The sequence below is a fragment of the Rattus rattus genome, chromosome 10 (genome assembly GCF_011064425.1).
Source record: "Rattus rattus isolate New Zealand chromosome 10, Rrattus_CSIRO_v1, whole genome shotgun sequence".
In the NCBI taxonomy this organism is placed as follows: domain Eukaryota; kingdom Metazoa; phylum Chordata; class Mammalia; order Rodentia; family Muridae; genus Rattus; species Rattus rattus.
Window position 1 is genome coordinate 69,016,683 of NC_046163.1, and position 21,214 is coordinate 69,037,896.

Consider the following 21,214-nt stretch of genomic DNA (forward strand, 5'->3'; position numbering starts at 1 on the left):
ATGGGCACTGCACGAGTTACTTACATTGTCATTATGGAACACGGCTTATAGGAAACGAGTGGTTGAATGTAATAAGCTGCAATTGTGATCACCCTTAGAAAATAGGACAGTATAAAACAGAAGCAGTTAGCCCTTATTTGTGGATTCTGTGTTTGCAAACTGCCTACTCCCTAAAATCTACCTAAAATGTCCAAATCAATCCTTACAGTGTTTTTGGTTTTTCTCCAATAAGGAGAAAGGCAAATTTAGTTGCGCACTGTGCTTAATCCTGAGGCTAAACAAGGCACTCTGCCCTCTTGAGTTTTCAGACCGTAAAAAAGTAACCTTTCTACTGACTACTTAGTGTCACTTCCCCACATTTTTTTTTACTGATTTTGTTATTAAAAATGGTCCCCAAAAGATTCTGAAGTGACAAGTGGATGTAATGTAGAGAAAATGTGTATTAAATTATCTTCAGGTAGGTATGTATTGGAATGCTGTTGGACCTGAGTTTAATGTTAATGAAGTGACAAATTAGGAACACACATAAAACAAGATTTCATACTGGTTGATGAAAATGTGTTCTGAAGCCAAGTGTGGCAGTTCGCGTTGGTAACTACAGTGCTCAGACATGCATGTGAGATGAGTTTGAGGCATGCCTGGACTACACAGCAAGACTTTTGTCCAAGAACACTCAAGAGTGTGCGTGTGTGATCAGACTAGCTTTCCTCAGAATTCACCAATGCAGCATTCCTGGCATGTTTACACAATATAATTACTCAGATAAAGAGAACCAAGTATACACGGAGGATAAAGTATCTCTCAAAATTAACACACGGAAAAGAACAAAACTTCCCAAGAAACTACTACCCTCAGCTACACAGCTCTACCAAAGAACCTAGGCAAACAGCGACCCTGGCTCTCGGTACCTTCTGCCTCTCTGTTCTTCCTGTCCTGTCTCCATTTGTTTTTCCAAGAACGCCCTATGGTAGATCTGATAGACAAGGGCAACCAACAAATAACGTACTTGGGGGTTCTCTGAGTTTTCCACAAAATCAATTGTAAAATTCTACAGGAACCCACAGAATAGTATTTCCTCAACGTGGAAACCTGCCTTTTGGATCTACCCAAGCACGTAAAACAAACAAACAAACAAACAAACAAACAAACAAAACCCAGGATCTCCAGCAACTCCTGCTTCTAGGTCTTAAGAAAGCTGCTGTCTGGAGATACCCTTCTGCGTCTTTAAGAGGAGACCCGGAGCTCCGCCCCACCCGGAAATGGCTGTCCGCGCACGTTCTGCGCATGTCCTGAGTAGAGCGCTTAAGGAATTGCCCAGAAGGCAAGATGGCGACCGGGCCTGCGGCTAGACGCTCCTCCCAGCATGCCTAGCGGCCGGCCCAGAGCCGAGTGATGGGAATCCGGTAGGACCCAGCGAGTGGCCAGGGCTGAGGTGCATCCGCGGGCCCGAGCGTTGGGCGCTTACAGAGAGCCAAGATGGAGACGTGGCGCTGTGTCAGAAGGGGCTACGGCCGCTGTGTGGCGGGGCGAGGCCGGTTAGTTGCGAGTGGCCGGCGGGAGGGAGGGACGTGGAGGGGCGGGCCGAGCGGTGGGGCGGGGCGGGGCGGGGCAGGGGCGGCGGGCGCGGAGGAAGGCGGAGGAAGAGGGTCCGCAGCGGGGACGCCGGCGGCGCCCAGGGAGAGGTAACGCGCGGGCTGGCGGCGGCGGCGGCAGCCTCCGGGGTCCTGCCGGCCTCGCGCGGCCTCCTCCACGCTCGCCGCCGCCCGCGCGCGGGGCCCGCCTGGAGGGAGGCTGCGCGCCCCGGGGTGGCTGGGCAGCATCCGCGGTTCGCACACGTCGGTCACGCGGAGGCCAACTTTCACCGCCATTCAAGTTCTCTCTCCATCCTGGGTATTTTTCTTTAAGTCCATTCATTGAGAGCCGGGCGTGATGCCTCACACCTGTAAGCTCCACACCCAAGAGGATAACCATGAATTTGAGGCTGGCCTGGATTAGACAGCGTGTCACTCCGCCTCCAAAAATTAAAAAAAAAAAAAAAAGTCACTTGAAAATTCAAAGCGCCACAGTACATGCAGCCTCTAATAATGTCACCCCACGTAGCATCCACCGAATCTTAGATTTGATGTACTGATGATGTTTTTCTCCTATAAACTTTGAAGACTTAGTTAGATATTAAGATTCCAATGGTTTGTATAACCTTTGAAACTGTGTAGCGTACCGTGTGTGGGGAATAGCACACTATTGTTACATAAGCCGTAGGGATCTGCTAATTCCATTCCTGGTTCCTATGCTATGGCATTTTCAGAGTACCAGCTGTGTGCCTGGCCCGTGGGTGGAGACTGGGCTTACAGAAAATACAGAGGTTCTAGCCCTCAAAAGCTCGATGTCATACAAGAAAAGGATGTGGTATAAATAACTGCCAGCCTAAAGAGTAAGTGTCCCAGTGCAGGTTGCAGTATATAGAAACATTTCAAGGCAGAAAACAAACAGCTCCAGCACTAGGGGAGTGGAGGCAGGAGGATTAGGAGACCAACATCAGCCTGTACTGAATAGTCTGGGACTTGGTGTTTTGTTTTGTTTTAGAGAGAGAGGGTTTCCCTCTGTATCTCTGGCTGTCCTGGAATCCATTCTGTAGACCACTCTGGCCTTGAACTCAGATCTGCCAGCCTCTGCCTCCAGAGTGCTGGGATCAAAGGCATGGGCCACCTCAAGAAAATTTTAATTAAAATAACAGGATCCAAGTGCTGAAATCCCTTTGGATGACTTTCAGAGTCAATTGCAAGAAATAGTGCCCATGTTGTGCTCTTAAAGATTTACAGCCCGGTTGATTTAGGGAGTAGTTTGAGAGTACTTAAGTTTCAAATACATAAAACAAGCTCTATCTTTTCTAATGAAAAAAAGCGTAATAAAGAAATTCGACATTAACAAAATCTTAATTCAACTTAAGCAAAACTTAGTGATAGTCGTTGTTGAGACACAAACCCCAAGAAGTCGAGCCCTCTGAACCCTAACATTTTGCCAGATGGTGCAGTAAGGAATTGGTGCTTCATGAGAACTTGAGAGAACATGTGTATTAATTATAAGCTTGGGGAGCTGGGAAGACGGCTTGGTTGGTTAAGTACTTGCTGTACAAGGCCAAGGGCCTGCGTTCATAACCATAGTGTGTGTGTGTGGGGGGGGGGATATCCCAGAGCTGACCTGCTAGTCTAGACAATTTCATTGTTGGAGTTCAGATTAGACAGAGATCTTGCTCCAAATATAAGATCAAGACCAATAGACACCTGGTGTGAACCTCAGGGCTGTGCATACAGAGCACGTGCACCTGCAAATACACGAAATGACAGTCTGAGTGTGCTTTGCTTGAATTGATTGATTTATTATATATAAGTACACTGTAGCTGTCTTCAGACACACCAGAAGAGGACATCAGATCCCATTATAGATGGTTGTGAGCCACTATGTGGTTGCTGGGAATTGAACTCATGATCTCTGGAAGAGCAGTCAGTGCTCTTAACCACTGAGCCATCTCTCCAGCCCTGCATAGGTGGATTTTTTATGAATAATCCTTATGCTTTTTAGTTTCCCCAGGAGGCTATATGCTTAGAAAGAGGAAGGGACAGAAAACCATGTGTCCACCTATTGGTTAGTAAGGGAAGTAGCTTTGTAAAGCCCAAATCCTTTGATTTTTGTTTTTAGCTTTACCAGTGTTTAGGAAGAATTTAACTTTGTTATAAAAATACTATCCCAAGGGCTGGGATTTAGCTCAGTGGTAGAGCGCTTACCTAGGAAGCGCAAGGCCCTGGGTTCGGTCCCCAGTTCAAAAAAAAGAACCAAAAAAAAAAAAAAAAAAAAATACTATCCCAAAGCATGTTTTTACTCCAATCTCTAGTTGAAAGGGGACAAACTTTTTCTTACATCCTGCTATTTAACTGTTATGTTTGCTCTAGGTTTTATTTTTGTTGAATTTTTGTGCTAGAAATCTATTCTGAGTACTAGTATGTTAGTGGAAGTGGGCTACCCTCTGGGTTGGATTGAGGACTGACTTTGGGAGTGGGGACAGTGGTATGTTGGCAGCCTAACTGGTCTCTTCCTGTTGGGGATTTAGAATACTATCCACTACTGTTTATACTGATGCTGAGAGTTAGAGACGGGTGCTACTCCCTGTACCCTTCACAGGGTTAGCAGGAAAGTTAACCATGAGATGACGTCTCCCTGGAGAAAGTATATTTGGATCTCGTATGCTACAGCTGAACAAAAAGTGGTACCTCAAGGACTGTCTTTTCTTCTAGGTACTCCATGCTTCCCTATCCTCTAAAGAGTTTGGGTCGAGACTGGACCACGCCGTGGGAGGATCTGCAGAAATATTGCTGGCGCAGACACATTTCCAGTTGTCTGAGGTGGCCAGGACATTACTCACGGGCACCTTACCCATACTTCAGTAGCCGGCATTTCTCATTGAACTGTAGACCGCCTTTTCTGTTTGAGTCTGGGACTCAGTTTCAGTACTACAATTGGAGACCTGACCAACTGAGCAATACATCCTTGTTCCATCTCTCTCGTTACGTGATGAACTCTGACAGAGATGAGCCCTCATCTAAACGAAGAAAACACCAAGGTAAAGGAGATGTGTATCTTGTAGGGAATAGACATAGATGCGAGGCCATGTTGAAGCCATCCTTTCTAATCCTGAAGCCATTCTCCATGTTTTAGAGGTGTAGGTGCTTATTCTTAGCCAGTACTTGCTCTGTGTTAGGGTTGGTATCTTTATTTTCAACTAATCATGTCTTTATATCAGAGTAGAAAGCACTATCAGTAAAAAGACTTATACTTATACAGTCTCTGTAAGTAGGTAGACTATATGACTATAAAATTACACTAGAAAACAGAAGTAGGTAACACAAAGATTCAGAATAGTTCTTACAGCGTTTTTGAAAAGAGACTTTGATGATGTAGAGATTGGCGATGGAGGTCACTGACCTGGAAATGTTAATTTGTGTTCTCATTTCAATAGTAATTTAAAAATATAATATAAAAGGATTCTTTTATTAGAAACAATCATAAATAAAACATTATAGGATAAGATTTTAGCTTGTTAAATCTGTATTTCCCAGATTAGCATCTGTAAGTATCTTAAGTGTATGTTTTTCTCCTTTTCTCAAGGAACCCAGCACCTGTGCTTGCTCTGTACTGAGCCACACACCCAGTCCTCAAGTCGCAATCCTAGAGACTCTGAGGGAGTCAGTGGTTACCTGTTAGAAAGGGAGCCATAGCTTAGCCAACTCTGTGGAACTTTAACAAACTCTATTGATTCCATCAACCTTTCTCAAGCTGTGTTTACTTGTGGACAACTCTTGTCCTCCTGTCTCACATAATCCTGGGTATAATGAGGTATACAAGACCTGGGGACTGCCTTTCTCACCCACTCTAGTGTTCACGAGGAGGCTTTAGAGGGGCTGCATGGCAGGTGGACTATAGGAAGCTGGGCAGAGCTGAAGGACTGGGCGTGAGCTCTGTGTATATAGTATGTGATTGTAACGTGGAGATAAGAAGCCTGAGATGTTGAAATCTGGGTCCTCAGAAGGACCCAGTTATTTGTGATAATGTGTCTGCTGTTGATCAGGCCAACTCACGCTCCTCTCCGCCAGCCTTTTGGTAATTCTGTGCTCTCTCAGATAGAATTTTGATAGGCTACACAGGCATCGTAAAGTTTACAAAGTGCTACTCCCTACCCTTGTATGCACTCTGCCGCTGTGGCATGAGCTCAGAGACATCACTGAACCTGTGTCTTGGTTTTCTAGAGTAATAATAACACCTACTTTGAATATCTGTTAAAGATAAAGCAGGCTGTGTGTACATGCCTAACTTACTGTTGGCTTCATAGTGGCTACGCAAAGGTTTTCCCAGAAATGATAGGGAACTACAGCTGCACTGACAGTTTCTGATTGCTGACTCTCTCTGTCCATTCCTCCTAGGTGTTGAGAATAAGGAAAAGGCTCTTCGTTAAGCCACATATGTGACTTCCGATATTTCACTAATACTTTCCAATCAAGAGAACAGCATTACTAATTTGCCTGTCACTTTAAAGTGGTATTTGAAGGATTTGTATGACAAAATTATGACTTAATTAGGTGCCCCACACCTGCTCAGACCTGTTGCTCACTCTCTCTGACTCACCCTCTTCTCTGCTGTGGTCACCTTGTCCTCCTGACATGGAAGGTATATGAGATTCTGCAGTGTGAATTTATGTTGTGAAGTGTGTGATGACCAGACACTGTTCACTGTGTCAGTGGTTTTGACATTGTCCTCCGTGGAACCTAGCCTGTGAGCACACTTGCACTATTCAGTAAGACAACTGTGGTTGGTCGGGATGGACTGTGCTCCCCTCAGCAGAGGTTTGGTGTCCTTGTGAAAGGAAAAGCAATGCCACAGGGCTCCACACGCTGTGCAAGTGTGAAAGCCACCACATTAACAGGTAATCATTGGGCCTGGCTATTTAAGGAGGACACAGTAATCTCATGCATTCACATGCCGCTCTGTACATATCGTCTGTGGAGCTGTGGTGAGTGCCCTTGACCTTCCCTTTTATATCACTGTGGCAGTGACAGGATGGTGCTTCAGTGGGTGAAAGCTTCTGCATAGCATGATGGAGCCCTTCCATCTTGCTTGTATATAAAGACTGCAATGTATGGCTAACCATTGTGGGGCGCCCCAGTCGGTAAATGGGGTTCTGTCAGTGTAGCTCTGCGGAGCTAGTACTATTAGTCTTAATTGTAAGCCTTTGGGGTGAGATTCCCCATATTGACTGCAGGAGAGGGCAGAATTCTGCAGTTGTCAGAAGACTTTTCTCTTCTGTGATTTCATTTCCTTCCACCTTTTCCTCTTGCCCTTCCCTTAGCACCCTCGTACCATCAGCTCCTTCACCCCCTCCAGCCTCACTGATCACACTGATTATCTTCTGTCTGGTCAGCTGTCTCTTCCCTGCATGCAGCAGGGAGATGCTTAGAAACGGTAACTAATTACCATAACACACTTTACTAATTACCATAACATACTTTATTGGCAGCTGCATATAGGACATGTATATTTCAATTATGAATATGAATGTAGAAGGCTATTTTAAAATGGTAGCATATTTCCTTTCCATTCTGCATACAAGTGTACCATTTCAGTATATTTTCTTTTTGATTTGTTTTGGTTTGTTTTGGAGACAGGGACTCACCGTGTAGCCCAGGCTAGCCTCAAACTCTTGTGATTCCTGCCTCAGCCTCGTAGGATAGCAGACAAGCCCCATATGTAGATGACTTTATTTAGTGAAATCTGTGCATTATGTAGTCTAGTGAAGTGAAGCCTGCATGGGCTAGAGGAATGTCGTCTGTAGCCAAAGCTGCCCCGTACCCTCAGTGTGCTTGGCTGGCCATCGCCACGGCTATTCTCTTCCCTTTAGGTTTTCTTCATTGTTGAGTTTCTGGGTAACTAAACATCCCTTCTTGTTCTCGTGGCTTCCTCTCTAGTGTGACATAGTAAGACCCAAGATCAAAGGTGAACATATGCAGTTACTATTTTTTTTCCTGGCAGGAGGCATTGAACCTGCTTTCCAGATAAGTGTTTGATCTAGGGATTTTTTTGTTGTTCTTGTTTTGGGGTTTTTGTTTGGTTTGGTTTGGTTTGGTTTGGTTTGGTTTGGTTTGGTTTTTAATCTCAGTACCTGTAGGCCAGGCTAACCCTGAACTTCAGCTTTCCGAGTGCTGAACTATAGACACATGTCACCAGGCCTGACTGTGACTACATATGTGTGTATGTACACATACATGCACCCTCAGAAGATGATAATTTCTCAGTAGAGGGGTGTCTTCAATTACAGAATCTCATCTTTTTCAATCCACTTTTATTGCTTTTTCAAAGAATTGTATGTCCTTGCATAGTGTGATCTGTGGTGCATTCCTGGGATTACATGCAACACTCAGTCAGCAGCCCTGCTGTTTGTCTGGAACATTCCGGAAGGCCAACACTAGCTGTTGTTCCGGTGTACCTACATTACATTCTGTAAAGTCACGCTAACTATTGTTTTGGTGCACCTACATTGCATTAAAAGGCTCATCCTATAACCTTTGATCTTTTGTCGTTCTGTCTGCACTTCCCGCTTGTAACATTTTAGACACAAACCACTGTTCCCATATTGTCATTTATACTACCCTCCATCCATGTGTAAACCAGCATTCTGAGCTAAGGTAGCTGATGATCTTAATAGGGAATGAAATGTGGTGGGAAGTCATCTCTGGAAAGCCAACTCAGGCAGTCCCTCCCTCCCCCTCTCTCTCTCCCTTTCCCCCTCTTCCCTTTAATCCCTCTCCCCCTCTCCTCCTCTCTCTCCCTCCCTCCCTTCCTTTCTCTTCCTTGCATTGAAGAATGCTAAGCATGACTGATAGAAGTCTTAACCAGGACAAATGGGAAAGTGCAGCTACACATAGTCTTAGGTTTTCAGCCTTCAGAAAGATTTGGTAGCCCTCAGTCAGCATATGGATTTGCTACTCTGTCAGCCCACCTGATGACAGCTTGCAGTTAGTGTCATGTGGCCGGCCGTCTCCCAGGGAAGCAGTGTACTCCGTGTGTGGGCATTTTCTTTAAGTAGGAAGGTATTTGTATACAAGAAGCATCTGGTCCCATTTGATTGGTTGTTATATTTTGTCTAATGTATTTTAACAGGAACAATAAAAAGGAGTTGGGAGTATTTATGTAGCCATAATAAAGAGAAAACGAAGGACCTAGAAGACAGAAATGGTGACTCCACATGTGAGGACTGTGAAGATAAGTTTGACTTCTCAGTGATGTCTTACAACATACTCTCGCAGGAGTTACTGGAGGACAACTCGCACCTCTACAGACATTGCCGACGCCCAGTGTTACACTGGAGTTTCCGGTTTCCCAATATTTTGAAAGAAATCAAACATTTTGATGCTGATGTAAGTGTTTAAAGGCAGTATTAGCTTTTCATCCAAGGACAGTGTGGTTGATGAGCATGTGTGCAGTCACAGCAGAGTTTTATCTACTTCATGCTCTTGGGGAAGGAGCCCCTGTTAACTAGGTGTGACTTTCTCACTGTTGGTCATTGATAGAAATAATCACCCAACTTTTCAAAGAGCAGAGTTTTAAAGTATTGGTCAACTTTGAGACTCAGACTGAAGGATTTTAAATAAAAATACTGGGCTTGAAATTGCAATAATTTATGCAAAAATGTATCTATATAATAAGATGATAGCATTTAAAGAATGTCAGTTGGTTTTTTGTTTCTTTTAAGACAGGATCTCTGATACCTCACACTGGTCTCAAATTTACCTAGGATGACCTAAAACTCTTGGTCTTCCTGTCTCTACTTAAGAGGTGCTGAGATTGCAGGCATGTGCCACCATGCCCAGTTAAAGAACAGTAGGGTGTTTTGGGGGGTGGGTGGGAGTAAGGGGGTGAGCTGGGGATACTGGGATGAAGCCAGTCTCTTAGGAAGGGGATGCACAGGGTAGCTACGTGGCAACTCACAATCATCCCTAACTCTAATTCCAAGAGATCTGACATCCTTCTCTGGCCTCTGTGGTCGTTTCACAAACATGGTGCACAGAAATCCAGGTAAAATAAAATAAAATCTCAAAAAGTTATTTTAAAGAAAAGAAAGGGCCTGAGCCAAGTATGACGCTGTCTATAATCTGACACTTGGCTGAGGCAGGAGGACCACTCCAAGTTCAAGGCTGTTCTGGGTTATATAATTATAACCCAGTCTGGTTTGGTTTTGTTTTAAAAAAGAACCCTGAAGTTTATTCATAATGAACATGGAAATTCATGAAAGATAGCTTCATATATAAAAACAGAAAGTTCTTTCAAGAACTAGCCCATTTTGAATGGTAAGATGCTATTTTATATGAGTGTGGACCATGGTTTTGAGGTGTATTATAAGGTACTTAAAAACATATTTCTTGTGATATAGAATATTGAGAGCAGTAATTTTTTTCAAAAAAGAGAGAAGAAAGAAAAAGACAGGCAGGCAGGCTGGGTGGAGGTGGCGCACACATGTAATCCTAGCACTCCGGAGGCAGAGGCGTGTGGATCTCTGAGTTCAAGACCAGTTCCAGAATAGCCAAGGCTACACAGAGAAACTCTGCCTCAAAAAGCCAAAAAATAAAAATAAATAGCATCGGTTCTAAAAATAAGAAAAGTATCTGTGCAGCTTTGAGGTCTACTGTATCAGAGTTATATAGAATTCATATTTGCCTCTGTTTTAATTCATGCCACTGTTTTCTTCAAGGTGCTTTGTCTACAGGAAGTTCAAGAAGATCATTACGGGACAGAGATCAGGCCAAGTCTGGAATCACTGGGTACAATGTAACCTTTGTTTATTTTAGCCAGATTCATTCTTCATTCTTGCAAAATTGTTTGTTATAAACATAATTTTTTAAACAAAAAAAAATAGGATATATTTGGGGATAACATTAAAAACAAAGTCTTTAAGATTAATTTTTATGTGTAAAAGTTTTGCCTGCATTTTTGAAGCCCTTGGGGATCAGAAAGGGTCAGATATCTGTCCTGGAACTGGAGTTAAATATGGTTGTGAGCCTCCATGTGTGTGTTAGGAACTGAACCTGGGTCCTCTTTAAGAACAAGTGCTCTTAATCATTGAGCCATCTCTCCAGCCCTGGTGATAACTTTTAACTTTTATTTATTATTTTACGGGTATGAGTGTTTTGTCTGCTTGTATGTTTGTGTACCATGTATGAGCCTTAGGCCTGTGGAGACCAGAAAAAGGAAATCCTGTGGCATTATAGTTAATATGCAGTTATGAGCCACAGTGTAGGTACTAAAACTAAAAACAGGTCATCCTCAAGAGCAGCCAGTACTCTTACCCGCTCAGCCAGAGCGCCTTTGGGATAACTCTTCATTTTGAAAACAGGAGCAAAATGTCAAGCAAATCCTGCAGCATTTCTGCTGGAAAGTCCATGCTGATCTTAAAAGGGAAATGTCTTCAGGAGTCATTCAGCCACTGTACCACTGTGGGTCTGTGCTGCATGCAGATGAGGGACTGGGCCACCTACCGAATCTACAGGAGGCTCTACCATGGCTTGTTTGCTAAAGCAGCTTTAAGAATCATCTCATGGGGTTGGGGATTTAGCTCAGTGGTAGAGCGCTTGCCTAGCAAGCGCAAGGCCCTGAGTTCAGTCCCCAGCTCAAAAAAAAAAAAAAAAGAATCATCTCATGTCCAGGCATGAAGCATGAAACATGTGCCTGCATGGTATTCATTCATGTATCTGGTGCCTTTTGAGTGCCTGCCTGACCTTTACACTGTTCTAGAAGTAAGGACAGCTTTGTTCTCCACTGCGGGCCTCTTTCCTGGTGAGATGTGTGTAAGTGAACAGCAGGCAATGAAAGCAGATGGGGAAGATTTAGGTTTTCAGCAAAATGAGTGGACAAGGTGAAGTTTAGACAAAGATTTGGAGGAGGTAAAAGTGGAGCCATACCTAGAGCATTCTTGTCAGCACAGCCAGCAGGGAAAGGCTCTGATGGTGGCATGGATTCAGGCAGTGTGGGCCACAGAGAGTGGTGTGGGGAAAAGACGAACAAAAAGATCAGAGTAAGTACTCTGAGACCTTACTGTCCTTGTGACTGAGTTGGAGGGACAAACCTGCCAGTAAAGAAACTTAGGCATACTTTTTCTGAGGCAAGGTCTTACTGTGTGACCCAGGTTGGTTCCAACTTATAATTCACCTGTCTCCTTACAAATGCTTGCATTACAAGCATATAAGACTGTTTCTGCCTGACATTATGAGTGTGTGATGTGGTGAGCCTCATTGTAACCCCAGTATTTGGGATGCAGAAGCTTTATCACCAGGAGTTCAAGTCACTTGGAACTGTATAACAAGTTCAGGGATGGCCTGAGAACCTTAGTGAGTCCCTGTCTCAGAAGACCCTCGGGCTGGTAATGGAGAGCCATCGTAGAGTGCCCGCCCGCCTGCCCGCCTGCCTGCCTGCCACCATCCATAGGACCTCCACCCCGCCAAAAGACAGACAGAGATAAGGTTTTGCAGAATTTATTTTCCTCAGTGCTGAATTTGAAACACTCTAGGCCCGATCCTAGCCTAACTTTGGTTTAACATGTCCTTGCATCCTGTCTTACAGAACATGCTTTGTCTGACGTGGCTTTAGAGTCTTAGGAGAAATGTGTTTAACATAGTCTCTCTTTTAAAATTCATTTGTTGTAGGTTATCACTGTGAATATAAGATGAAAACAGGAAGGAAACCCGATGGTTGTGCCATCTGCTTCAAACATTCCAAGTTCTCACTCTTATCTGTGAACCCAGTGGAGTTCTGCCGCCGTGATATTCCTCTGTTGGACAGAGACAACATTGGATTGGTTTTACTCCTGCAGCCTAAGATCCCACGTGCTGCCTCTCCATCCATCTGCATAGCTAACACACATCTGTTGTATAACCCACGGCGCGGTGATATTAAGCTGACCCAGCTGGCAATGCTGCTAGCAGAGATTTCCAATGTGGCCCATAGGAAAGATGGCAGCTTCTGTCCCATTGTCATGTGTGGTGACTTTAATTCTGTTCCTGGTTCTCCACTCTACAGTTTCATAAAGGAAGGAAAATTAAATTATGAAGGTCTTGCGATTGGAAAGGTAAGTGCTCATTTCATCTGTGTTGGGAAATGGGCTTTGGCTGCTCTGCCCATCAGAATGAGGGGATGGTCATCAGCGGAGTTAAGACAGTCATTGCATGGCTGTGTGAAAACACTGGGGGTCTAGTACATCTCTATACTAAACTGTGGTGATCCCCACAATTATGAGCACGTGGCTTTATTCACTTAGTTTGATATTGTCTTTTCCACTTATGACAGCTTTCTGTCTAAAGGAATTAGCAGGTAGAAAAAGAAGTTTGAAGACAAGGATAACTTGAAAGCCCCCCTTCACAAAGGGGAGGAGGAGGTCTGAATGCTGGACGTGGAAAGTACAGTAACTTAATAGTCATTATATAAGTCATCCTTTACATAGTAATGCTAAATGCGTTTGTTCTGCAGCTTAGAGTTATTTCTACTAGGCTCTGAGTATGTTTCCATGCTTCCTTCGTTTAACCAAAATAAGTCCTCTACCCACAGAATTTTTAATGACAGCTTTAAAGTTGATTTTAGAGCTTAGCATCTGACACAATAGAAACTCTGTTACAGATAGCAGACAGAGTAAGGCAGTAGTAGTGGGAAGCCATGGACGTTTAGATGTTCACACAAGGAAACACACGTGTGAAAGGCTTACATTTCCATGTAATGACGAGTGCTCTCTGAACTGTGTGGACGGAGTGAAGGGCCGACTTATCATTTCTGATTACCTCCCATGGAAAACATAGACGGTTCATCACATAAATAGTTAAAGTCTGGTCACTTACGATGCCCGTTCACATTCTGTGCAGGTATCTGGCCAGGAACAGTCTTCACGGGGACAAAGAATTTTATCTATTCCAATTTGGCCCCCAAACCTAGGCATCTCTCAGAACTGTGTTTATGAGGCACAGCAGGTTCCCAAAGTAGAAAAGACAGGTGAGTGTGGGGTACATTTTGGCAGTCTGCTGGGTGATGATCTTCCCTTTGAGGTCACAAAGCTGAATGTCAGACTCTCAGTATCCGGCATGAACACTCATGTGCACAAATGTAAAAGGCTTTGCTCGTCCTTTTTTCTTTTTTTATTGATGTGCTACAAATTTCCTTTTTAAGAGTGAAATTCTGGGACTGGCGAGATGGCTCAGCGATTAAGAGCACTGGCTATTCTTCCAGAAGTCCCGAGTTCAATTCCCAGTAACCACATGGTCGCTCACAACCATCTGTAATGGAATCTGATGTCCTCTTCTGGTGTGTCTGAAGAGAGCAACAGTGTACTCACATACATAAAATAACTCTTTTTAAAAAGTTAAACTCAGCGTTACTGTGCATGAGGAACGTGCATGTCTCCTTAGAGTTGTTTGCACTTTCCCCCCGTTCTGTAGACCACCAAATACAGGCTCTAGGATCGAACGTTTAACCAAACATCTAAACTAGATGTATGAGTCTGACTAGAGAAAGCTACGCTCTGGCAACTAGAACAGAATTGTATGTGCATTGGATTGATCTGATTCCCTCTGCTCTTTCAGACAGTGATGTGACTCAAGCACAGCAGGAGAAAGCAGAGGTCCCAGTGCCAGCTGACAAGTGAGTTCCAGAAGGCAGCAGACACAGTCCCTGACTTTAACTGAATAATGCAAAAAAATTATCTCTCAGAAAACACTTGGATCCAAAATGGAGTTGGTGCTATTCCATGCTGCAAAGGCTGCTGGGTTTAAGACAAATACACATGAATTCCAAGTTGACTGCTGCTTTTTAGCTGTGAGAATCAAGCATCTCTAGGGTTCATTTCCTTGCCTGGGTTGTGAGGGTTTAGAGCCCTCGTGCCTACATAAGCAGTGTCTCTTGCTTCGGCCTGCTTTAGGCAATGCTCTGGAAGCAGCATGTGGGCCTAGACTGGCCTAGGAACCCTGAAGTGTATGCCATTATCTGTGTAAAGAGCCCAGACCACGGGAAGAATCTGCCCAGTTTCTGTAGGACCCTCATTCTTATTTGATTCACTGGATCCCAGGCTACAGGCAATGTGACCCAGATACCACGCAGCAGAGAGGAGCACTGGCATTAATCAGAAACAGAATGAAGAAGCCTGAGTGCTTGGGCTGTGATTGAACAGCACGTGTATGGCAGCGCATCAAGACAGACCTAGATCTTGTCTCTTTAAAATTGTTGAGATGTTTACTTTACATTGCAACTCAGACTTTTTTTCAGCATAACATAGGAACCACATTAGAAGCAAATCTTCAATTTATTGTTATCCTTTTCACTTTTAGTTTGAATGTGTTGTTTTGACAAAAAAAATTCTTATCAATGACATAGTAAGAAAAGAAGCAATTTTTAGTGAATAAACATTTTAAATATAGCAAAAGTTCCCTATAATTGATCAAATAAAGGTGATGTAACAATGATGGTTTTGAGAAGTTAGCTCTCTTACAAGGGTTAGCTGTGTAGCCCAGGCTAGCTTTAGCCTTTTGCCCTTCTTAGCCTCCTAAGAACCACAGTTACATTGTGTGCTGCCGTGCCCTTCCCTAACTCTGGCTTTGCCTGAGATATGTAACAAATGGGTGTGCATAGCATTCGTCCATAAACTGAGACTCTGACAATGAGATAACAGCTTGAAGGGGACTTAACTTGCTTTTGTGTCTCACTGTGTAGCTCAGGCTAGCTCCAGTTTTTCACATGTGAAATTATAGGCGTGCACCACCTTTTACATTTATTAATGCTATAAGTCTTTAGACATTAAGGAGTTACCTGTGTTTATTGACTTAGCTTACAAAAATCAAGGGCCATTTTTTTAATTTAGTGTTGTGTCATGTGCATTGACAGTTTGCCTGTGTGTATGTCTATGAGAGGATATCGGATGCCCTGGAACCAGAGTTACAGTTGTGAGCTGCCATGTGGGTGCTGGGAATTGAACCTTGCTCTGTCCTTTGGAAGAGCATCCAGTGCTCTTAACTGCTGAGCCATCTCTCCAGTCCAAAGGACCAAATTTTTGTGTGTCCCTCAGCAACTAACAATGGTGTATAGGATTTTCCTTTATAGCATAAATGGCTCTTAAAATTCATGACATATTAGAAAATAATCTTTCACCCTTCTGTCAGTAGCATGACGTGTGTTTGCAATGGTGAGCGTGAGCCACTCCGGAGCTGACCTGAGGCAGCACAAGCGTGACAGGCCTGTGGCTTCTTTGCCAGCAGAGGTCCAGATGGGCCTGAGTAGCCCTGAACACACCAACTACTAAAAGCATCATTCAAAACACAGCCAGAGTTAGGCAGTGGTGGCACACGCCTTTAATCCCAGCACTCACGAGGCTGAAGTGGGCAGATCTCCTAAGTTTGAGGCCAGCCTGGGCTACAGAGTGAGTTCCAGGACGGCCAGGGTTACATGGAGAAACCCTGTCTCAAAAACTAACAAAAGAAATAAAACCAAGAAGTGTATGGACTGTATGCTCGTTGTGTAAATGGAGGCTTTCACACGTATTATTTTAAGATCTGACTAGCATATTGATACTTTTTACCCCATCTGCTGGGTTTTAGACACCTTTTGTTTACATTCACTGCATCAGTAAAGACCACCTCACTTGGAATATGATTCATTTAAGTGAAACTCACCTAGCTGTGTGTGGGACTCACACTTGTGATCATAACATTCCGGTTGTTGAGGCAGAAGTATGAAAAGGGGGCCAGCCTGGGCTATGTAATGATACTGAGGATAGCCTGATCAATATAAACTCTCAAAAAACTCAGGCATGATGGCTTACACTATACGAGTACTCAAGCAACTGAGATAAGAATTGCTACAGATTTGAGGCCAGCCTAAGCTATGAAGTAAGTTCCAGCTCAGCCGGGCTACAGTGTTAAGACCTTGTCTGAAAAAGAAAAAGTATTCTAGTCTTTGTCTGGGAAGGGAGAAAAGGTAATTTTTCTGTGAAATCTTGGATGGATGCTAAGCCCCTTTCTCTTCACTTTAGAGTGTCCTCACATCTGCAGCATGGCTTCAGCTTGTCCTCTGTCTATTCCCATTATGTTCCTGACACTGGCGTCCCAGAGGTGACCACCTGCCATTCCCGAAGTGCCATAACAGTCGACTACATTTTCTACTCTGCAGAGAAGGAGGACACTGCTCGTGGTCCAGGTAAGGAGTGTGGGGACCACACGAGGCCTGGACTGAGCAAAGCAGCAAGGCAGGGGGAGGGCCAGCTGTAGGGCTTGATGGACAAACTGGTCACGTGACTGTACAGCGCTTAACACCTGCAGAGAACAGGGCAGTAACGAGCCCCAGCACAGACTCACAGAACTGCAGCCGCAGTTGGCCCTGTGCCAGCCAGAGTCTGCGTCCTCGGCTGCCCTCCACTCTTCACACCCGCTTCCCCTTGGCAGCCACTGAGTAAGGTGGGGAAGAACCACAGGTCAGCAAGTCAGAGTCGTGCTGCCACAGCAGACACTGGGCATGCAGACCTGAGGGAGAGCACTCAGTGGGCAGTACATTCCTTGTTACAGCTCAAGAGATCAGGTCGTATAAGCCAGTCAAAGGATTTAAAACAGGAAGCAGTGAGATAACTGGAAACCTAGTGTCCGGAGTCTGTAGGTTGTTTCACTGAACCCAGCAGCATGCCCTGTTCTCTTACTGTTGAGACAGTCGGGTCTGGAAGTTGCCATGCCTACAGAGTTCACTAGGTGGCAGGAATGTGCCGGGGATCAGCAGCTCCAGTCTTCCTAAGGCATTTGCGTTCTCGTGGGCGCACAGTGACTGGGCTCAGATCATGCCATCCTACCTTCAGTCACCTTAGCAGCCTCTGCACATCAGAGTGGGCTGTTGTCAGCCTCACATTATTAACAATTTTACATTACACTGTGTAAACGGTATTAATTGAAATAGAAAAATATCTGACATAAATAACATGAAGCTACTGTTTAAGGGTTTATCAGTAATAACTTTATAAAACTATACCCTAAAAACTTTCATCTCAGTTTCCTGGTGGGCTTCGGGTTCTGTTTCAGTGTTTCATGTTTTAAAAACTTGTTTAATGACAGTTTCACTAAATGTGTGCTTCTTTAACTAGGAGCTGAAGTTGCTTTGGTTGGTGGCTTGAAACTTCTAGCTAGACTGTCACTTCTGACAGAACAAGACTTGTGGACTGTGAATGGCCTTCCCAATGAGCACAACTCCTCAGACCACCTGCCTTTGCTGGCCAAGTTCAGGCTTGAGCTCTGACCATTGCTCATTCACAGAACTTCCTGTCTGTATTCTTTTCAAAGGCTGTGAAAATTTTAAATGTTTGCATGCTGTTCATTTTTGTGATTGGGGTTCTGGATTTCTGTTGTGTGCTTGAAACAGATTGGAAGAAAGAAATTTACAACTTTTTTTAATGAAATATTTTCCTGATAACTGATGTCTAAAGAACATTATTGTAAATGACTTCTAAGTTCTGGTGAAGTTGACAGCATTTTAAAAATGTAGTTCACCTCCCTGGCCCTCAAGATAGAAAGTCAGTGCTTTTTTGTACGTCAGGTGGTCCTACCAGGACCTGCAATACTCAGCTTGCTGCCTTTTCTGGAGACTGAATTTCATTAGGAGATGCCTGTGCTTGTTCTTAGAAATCACTGGGTCATTCCTCCACAGGGGTCCACGCTTCTGAGGAGGCTTGACTATGTGATGTTGTAGAGAATACTTGACCCACATCACTGCCACCTTAAGCTGTGGAATGTACCTACATTTTGTAATGGAAATAGTTGAGAAGTGTAGGTCATTCCCATAAGAGCAAGGCTCCTAGGGAGATATGGTGGTGCATACCTATAATCTTATTAGCATTTGGAAGGTGGCAGCAAGAGGGTTAGCTGTCTAAAGCCAGCTTTAGCAACATAGCAAGTTCAAGGCCAGCCTGGGCTACATGAAAACCTGTCATGAAACAAACAAAAAAAGCCAAAGTCCTTTATGTCTGCTCCTGTCCTGGATAAAGATTGCCCCAAGGAAAGCAGATGGGCCAGGTGTATCCATGAACATCCTTAATCCTAGCATCTGGCAGAGGCAGGAGGATCACTGTGTGTCCCAGGCTGACCAGAGCTATACACAAGGCCCCACGTCTCAAAGATTGACAAAAGGCAGCAGAGCCCAGGTTGTACCTCCGTCTCCTGCACTTCCTTTCTGTTGAATGATGGTCAGGAGCGACATTTGCTGAGCCAATTCTGTATGAATTTATCAAAGCTGGTCTGGAAGGAAGGGGAGCTCCACAGTGGCGTATCCTCCTTTACCAGCAGGAGTCAGCGTGGGAGGTGCTGCTTAGGCCCGGCAGCCTTCCTTCCAGGACCATGGTGCCACAGTGCGCCGTGGCGCTTTCGCTGTCTATGCAGCATTACAGCAGCCTGGCCAGCCAGTAGCTCGCCCTGTGCAACGAATAGTAGAATTCTAAATGTAAGTAGAAATTTCTCTACTTTTAAAATAGTAGACTCAGATTACAGGCATTCTTACTAAGTCATTACTGTGCAGTGATAGATGTTTTTTACAGTGAGTTTTACTACTAATAGGATGTTTTAAATTAGATAGTAAATTTTTGTAATTTAAAATTTTAACTCCTTTATTCTAGCTATTATGTCTACTAGACTATTGCCTCAGAGGTACAGGCTGAAGTGCCCAGTGAACACTGAGCAAGCCAGCAGGCTCACTCTGGTTTTCATGTAGAGTATTAATGTAGTGCTGAGGTGGCCCACAGTTTTCAGTAGTACTTTGTGGGGTCCTGGTTAGAGACACAATCACTATCAAATTACAGTAGTAATTGCCCCTTTTTAATATGGAGATTGTGTTGAATTTGTGTAGACATAATTGTAGGCAAACTAACATTCATTAAAACCTTTGTAAGGGGCTGGAGAGATGGCTCAGAGGTTAAGAGCACCGACTGCTCTTCCAGAGGTCCTGAATTCAATTCCCAGCAATCACATGGTGGCTCACAACCATCTGTAATGGAATCTGATGCCCTCTTCTGGTGTGTCTGAAGACACCATACTCACATAAAATAAAAAAAAAAAAAAAAAAGAAAAAAAACCTTTGTAAAGTTTTTATATCTTGATGAATATAATGTAAATTTAAGCCTATTTCCTGTACAGCACCTTGATTTAGTTCATTCATAAATTGCTGTTAGCTTATTGTTAATTTGTGGCCACACAATACTTCTCACAAGCTTTTAAAACTCCAATAAAAATTATCTATTTTTCTACTGTTGTGGACAGAGAGCAGCACCTACTGAGCAAAGTTGGATCTGACTCCAGGAGTCAGATCCCTCACAGGCCAAGGCGTGTAGTATCCCTATGCCTGGTGTGTGTTTGCTTGCACGTGTGTCTAGAAGCCATCGGCGAGCCCTTTGAAGCCATCCACCTTTTATTTTTAAGACAGGTCCTCTCGCTGGCCTGGAACATCCAAAGTAGGATAGATAAGCTGACAGGCCAACCAGGCTCCGAGATCCTGCCTGCCTCCTCGTGAGACATGCTGTGGATACTTGGCTTTTCACGTGGGTCCTGGGATCACACTCAGGCCCTCTGGCTGAGCCATCTCCCCAGCCTCATGCTGGCCGGGTTGTAAATGCAAAGGGTGAGTGTGATGATGTCTACTGCGCCTTTGCCATCGAGAAAATAGACACTCAAATCCTGTCTTCAGGATTGAGCATCTGTTAGTTTTTAATCTTTTGTTAAAAAAAAGTTGTAAGTCGTAGAGTCCTTTGTATCTGTAAGCTGTAATAAATTATTATATTTGCACATTTGTTGGGCTTTGTGGTCATTTGCTGAGCCGTAGATGCTGCCTGTCACCTTCCTCAACTCTTTCCTTACCTTCTCAGTCATTGTCTGTTAGGATGCGGCTGAGAGGCAAGTGACTGACACGCGTGAAAATAGAGTGATACTTAATAAAGTCCGGGAGAGGCGAGAAAATGGTCAGTATGTTCAGTTGGACAAAACAGCACAAAACATCGTGAAACCCTCAGTTTCCAGAAGAGTTTTATTACAGTTCCATGCTGTGTGTGGACACATGATGAGAGAGATTTGAACCTGAAGCATGCACTTGTGGTGTTCTGTGGAATACCATCAAGTCTTCATGTACTTAGAAAAATACCCACTAAAACAATCACGGTTCATCTGATTTTTTTAAAAATGTATTGGCCAGATCAAAGTCTAAGAATAAACAAGAATCTGAGTTGTACGTCAAAAACATTGTACAAGGTTGTACATAAAAGTCTAGTGTACGAAAGGCTTGCAGTGAGCTGAGGGGTTACAAAGGCTGCCCTTTTTGATGACCTCGCTCTGCTGAGGACACCCTAGGAAACAGCTGACTCATGGAAAGGGACTGCGTGCTCACGGGTCCCCCCCCCCCGAGTGTCAGAAAGCACCCAGGCCACTGTCACGTCAATAGCAGTCGGCTCAAGTCCTCATCCAGCTCTGTGCGTCTTGCCGTGGTGCACAGAATAAACTCGCTCCTGTCAGCTCAGTTTTCCTCTTCATCTACATCACTACCAGACGGAAGGTCAGTCTGAGGTAAGACAAGTGGGTTCACTTTTGCTGTCTTACTGTAAACGATTGCATTAGAGTGTAGGTGTTTGGGGCTT

The 21,214-nt window shown here is 44.1% G+C and overlaps 1 protein-coding gene across 5 annotated transcripts; it reads left to right on the top strand.

Moving 5' to 3' along the window:
• The first annotated feature begins 1,346 nt into the window (after positions 1 to 1,346).
• Angel2 (angel homolog 2) lies at positions 1,347 to 20,377 on the top strand. Of its 5 annotated transcripts, none has more exons than XM_032914651.1 (9): positions 1,347 to 1,535; positions 4,290 to 4,615; positions 8,704 to 8,960; positions 10,292 to 10,361; positions 12,240 to 12,661; positions 13,446 to 13,572; positions 14,160 to 14,217; positions 16,598 to 16,761; positions 17,690 to 20,377. In XM_032914651.1, the coding sequence occupies exons 1-9, from the start codon at positions 1,477 to 1,479 to the stop codon at positions 17,839 to 17,841; spliced, it is 1,635 nt and encodes a 544-aa protein (XP_032770542.1). In that variant the 5' UTR covers positions 1,347 to 1,476; the 3' UTR covers positions 17,842 to 20,377. The 5 variants fall into 5 exon arrangements, with proteins under 5 accessions (XP_032770542.1, XP_032770544.1, XP_032770543.1 ...); XM_032914653.1 differs by lacking the exon at positions 1,347 to 1,535 and adding an exon at positions 1,641 to 1,682; XM_032914652.1 differs by lacking the exon at positions 1,347 to 1,535 and adding an exon at positions 1,721 to 1,890.
• Positions 20,378 to 21,214: the final 837 nt, after the last annotated feature.

What these genes read in the sequence shown, in the direction of transcription:
- Angel2 (XM_032914651.1), top strand. Translation starts at nt 1,477, where the DNA reads ATGGAGACGTGGCGCTGTGTCAGAAGGGGCTACGGCCGCTGTGTGGCG. An exon ending in TGTGTGGCGGGGCGAGGCCG is followed by an intron (nt 1,536 to 4,289) that starts GTTAGTTGCGAG and finishes CTTTTCTTCTAG; the next exon opens with GTACTCCATGCTTCCCTATC. An exon ending in GTCCCAGTGCCAGCTGACAA is followed by an intron (nt 14,218 to 16,597) that starts GTGAGTTCCAGA and finishes TCTTCACTTTAG; the next exon opens with AGTGTCCTCACATCTGCAGC.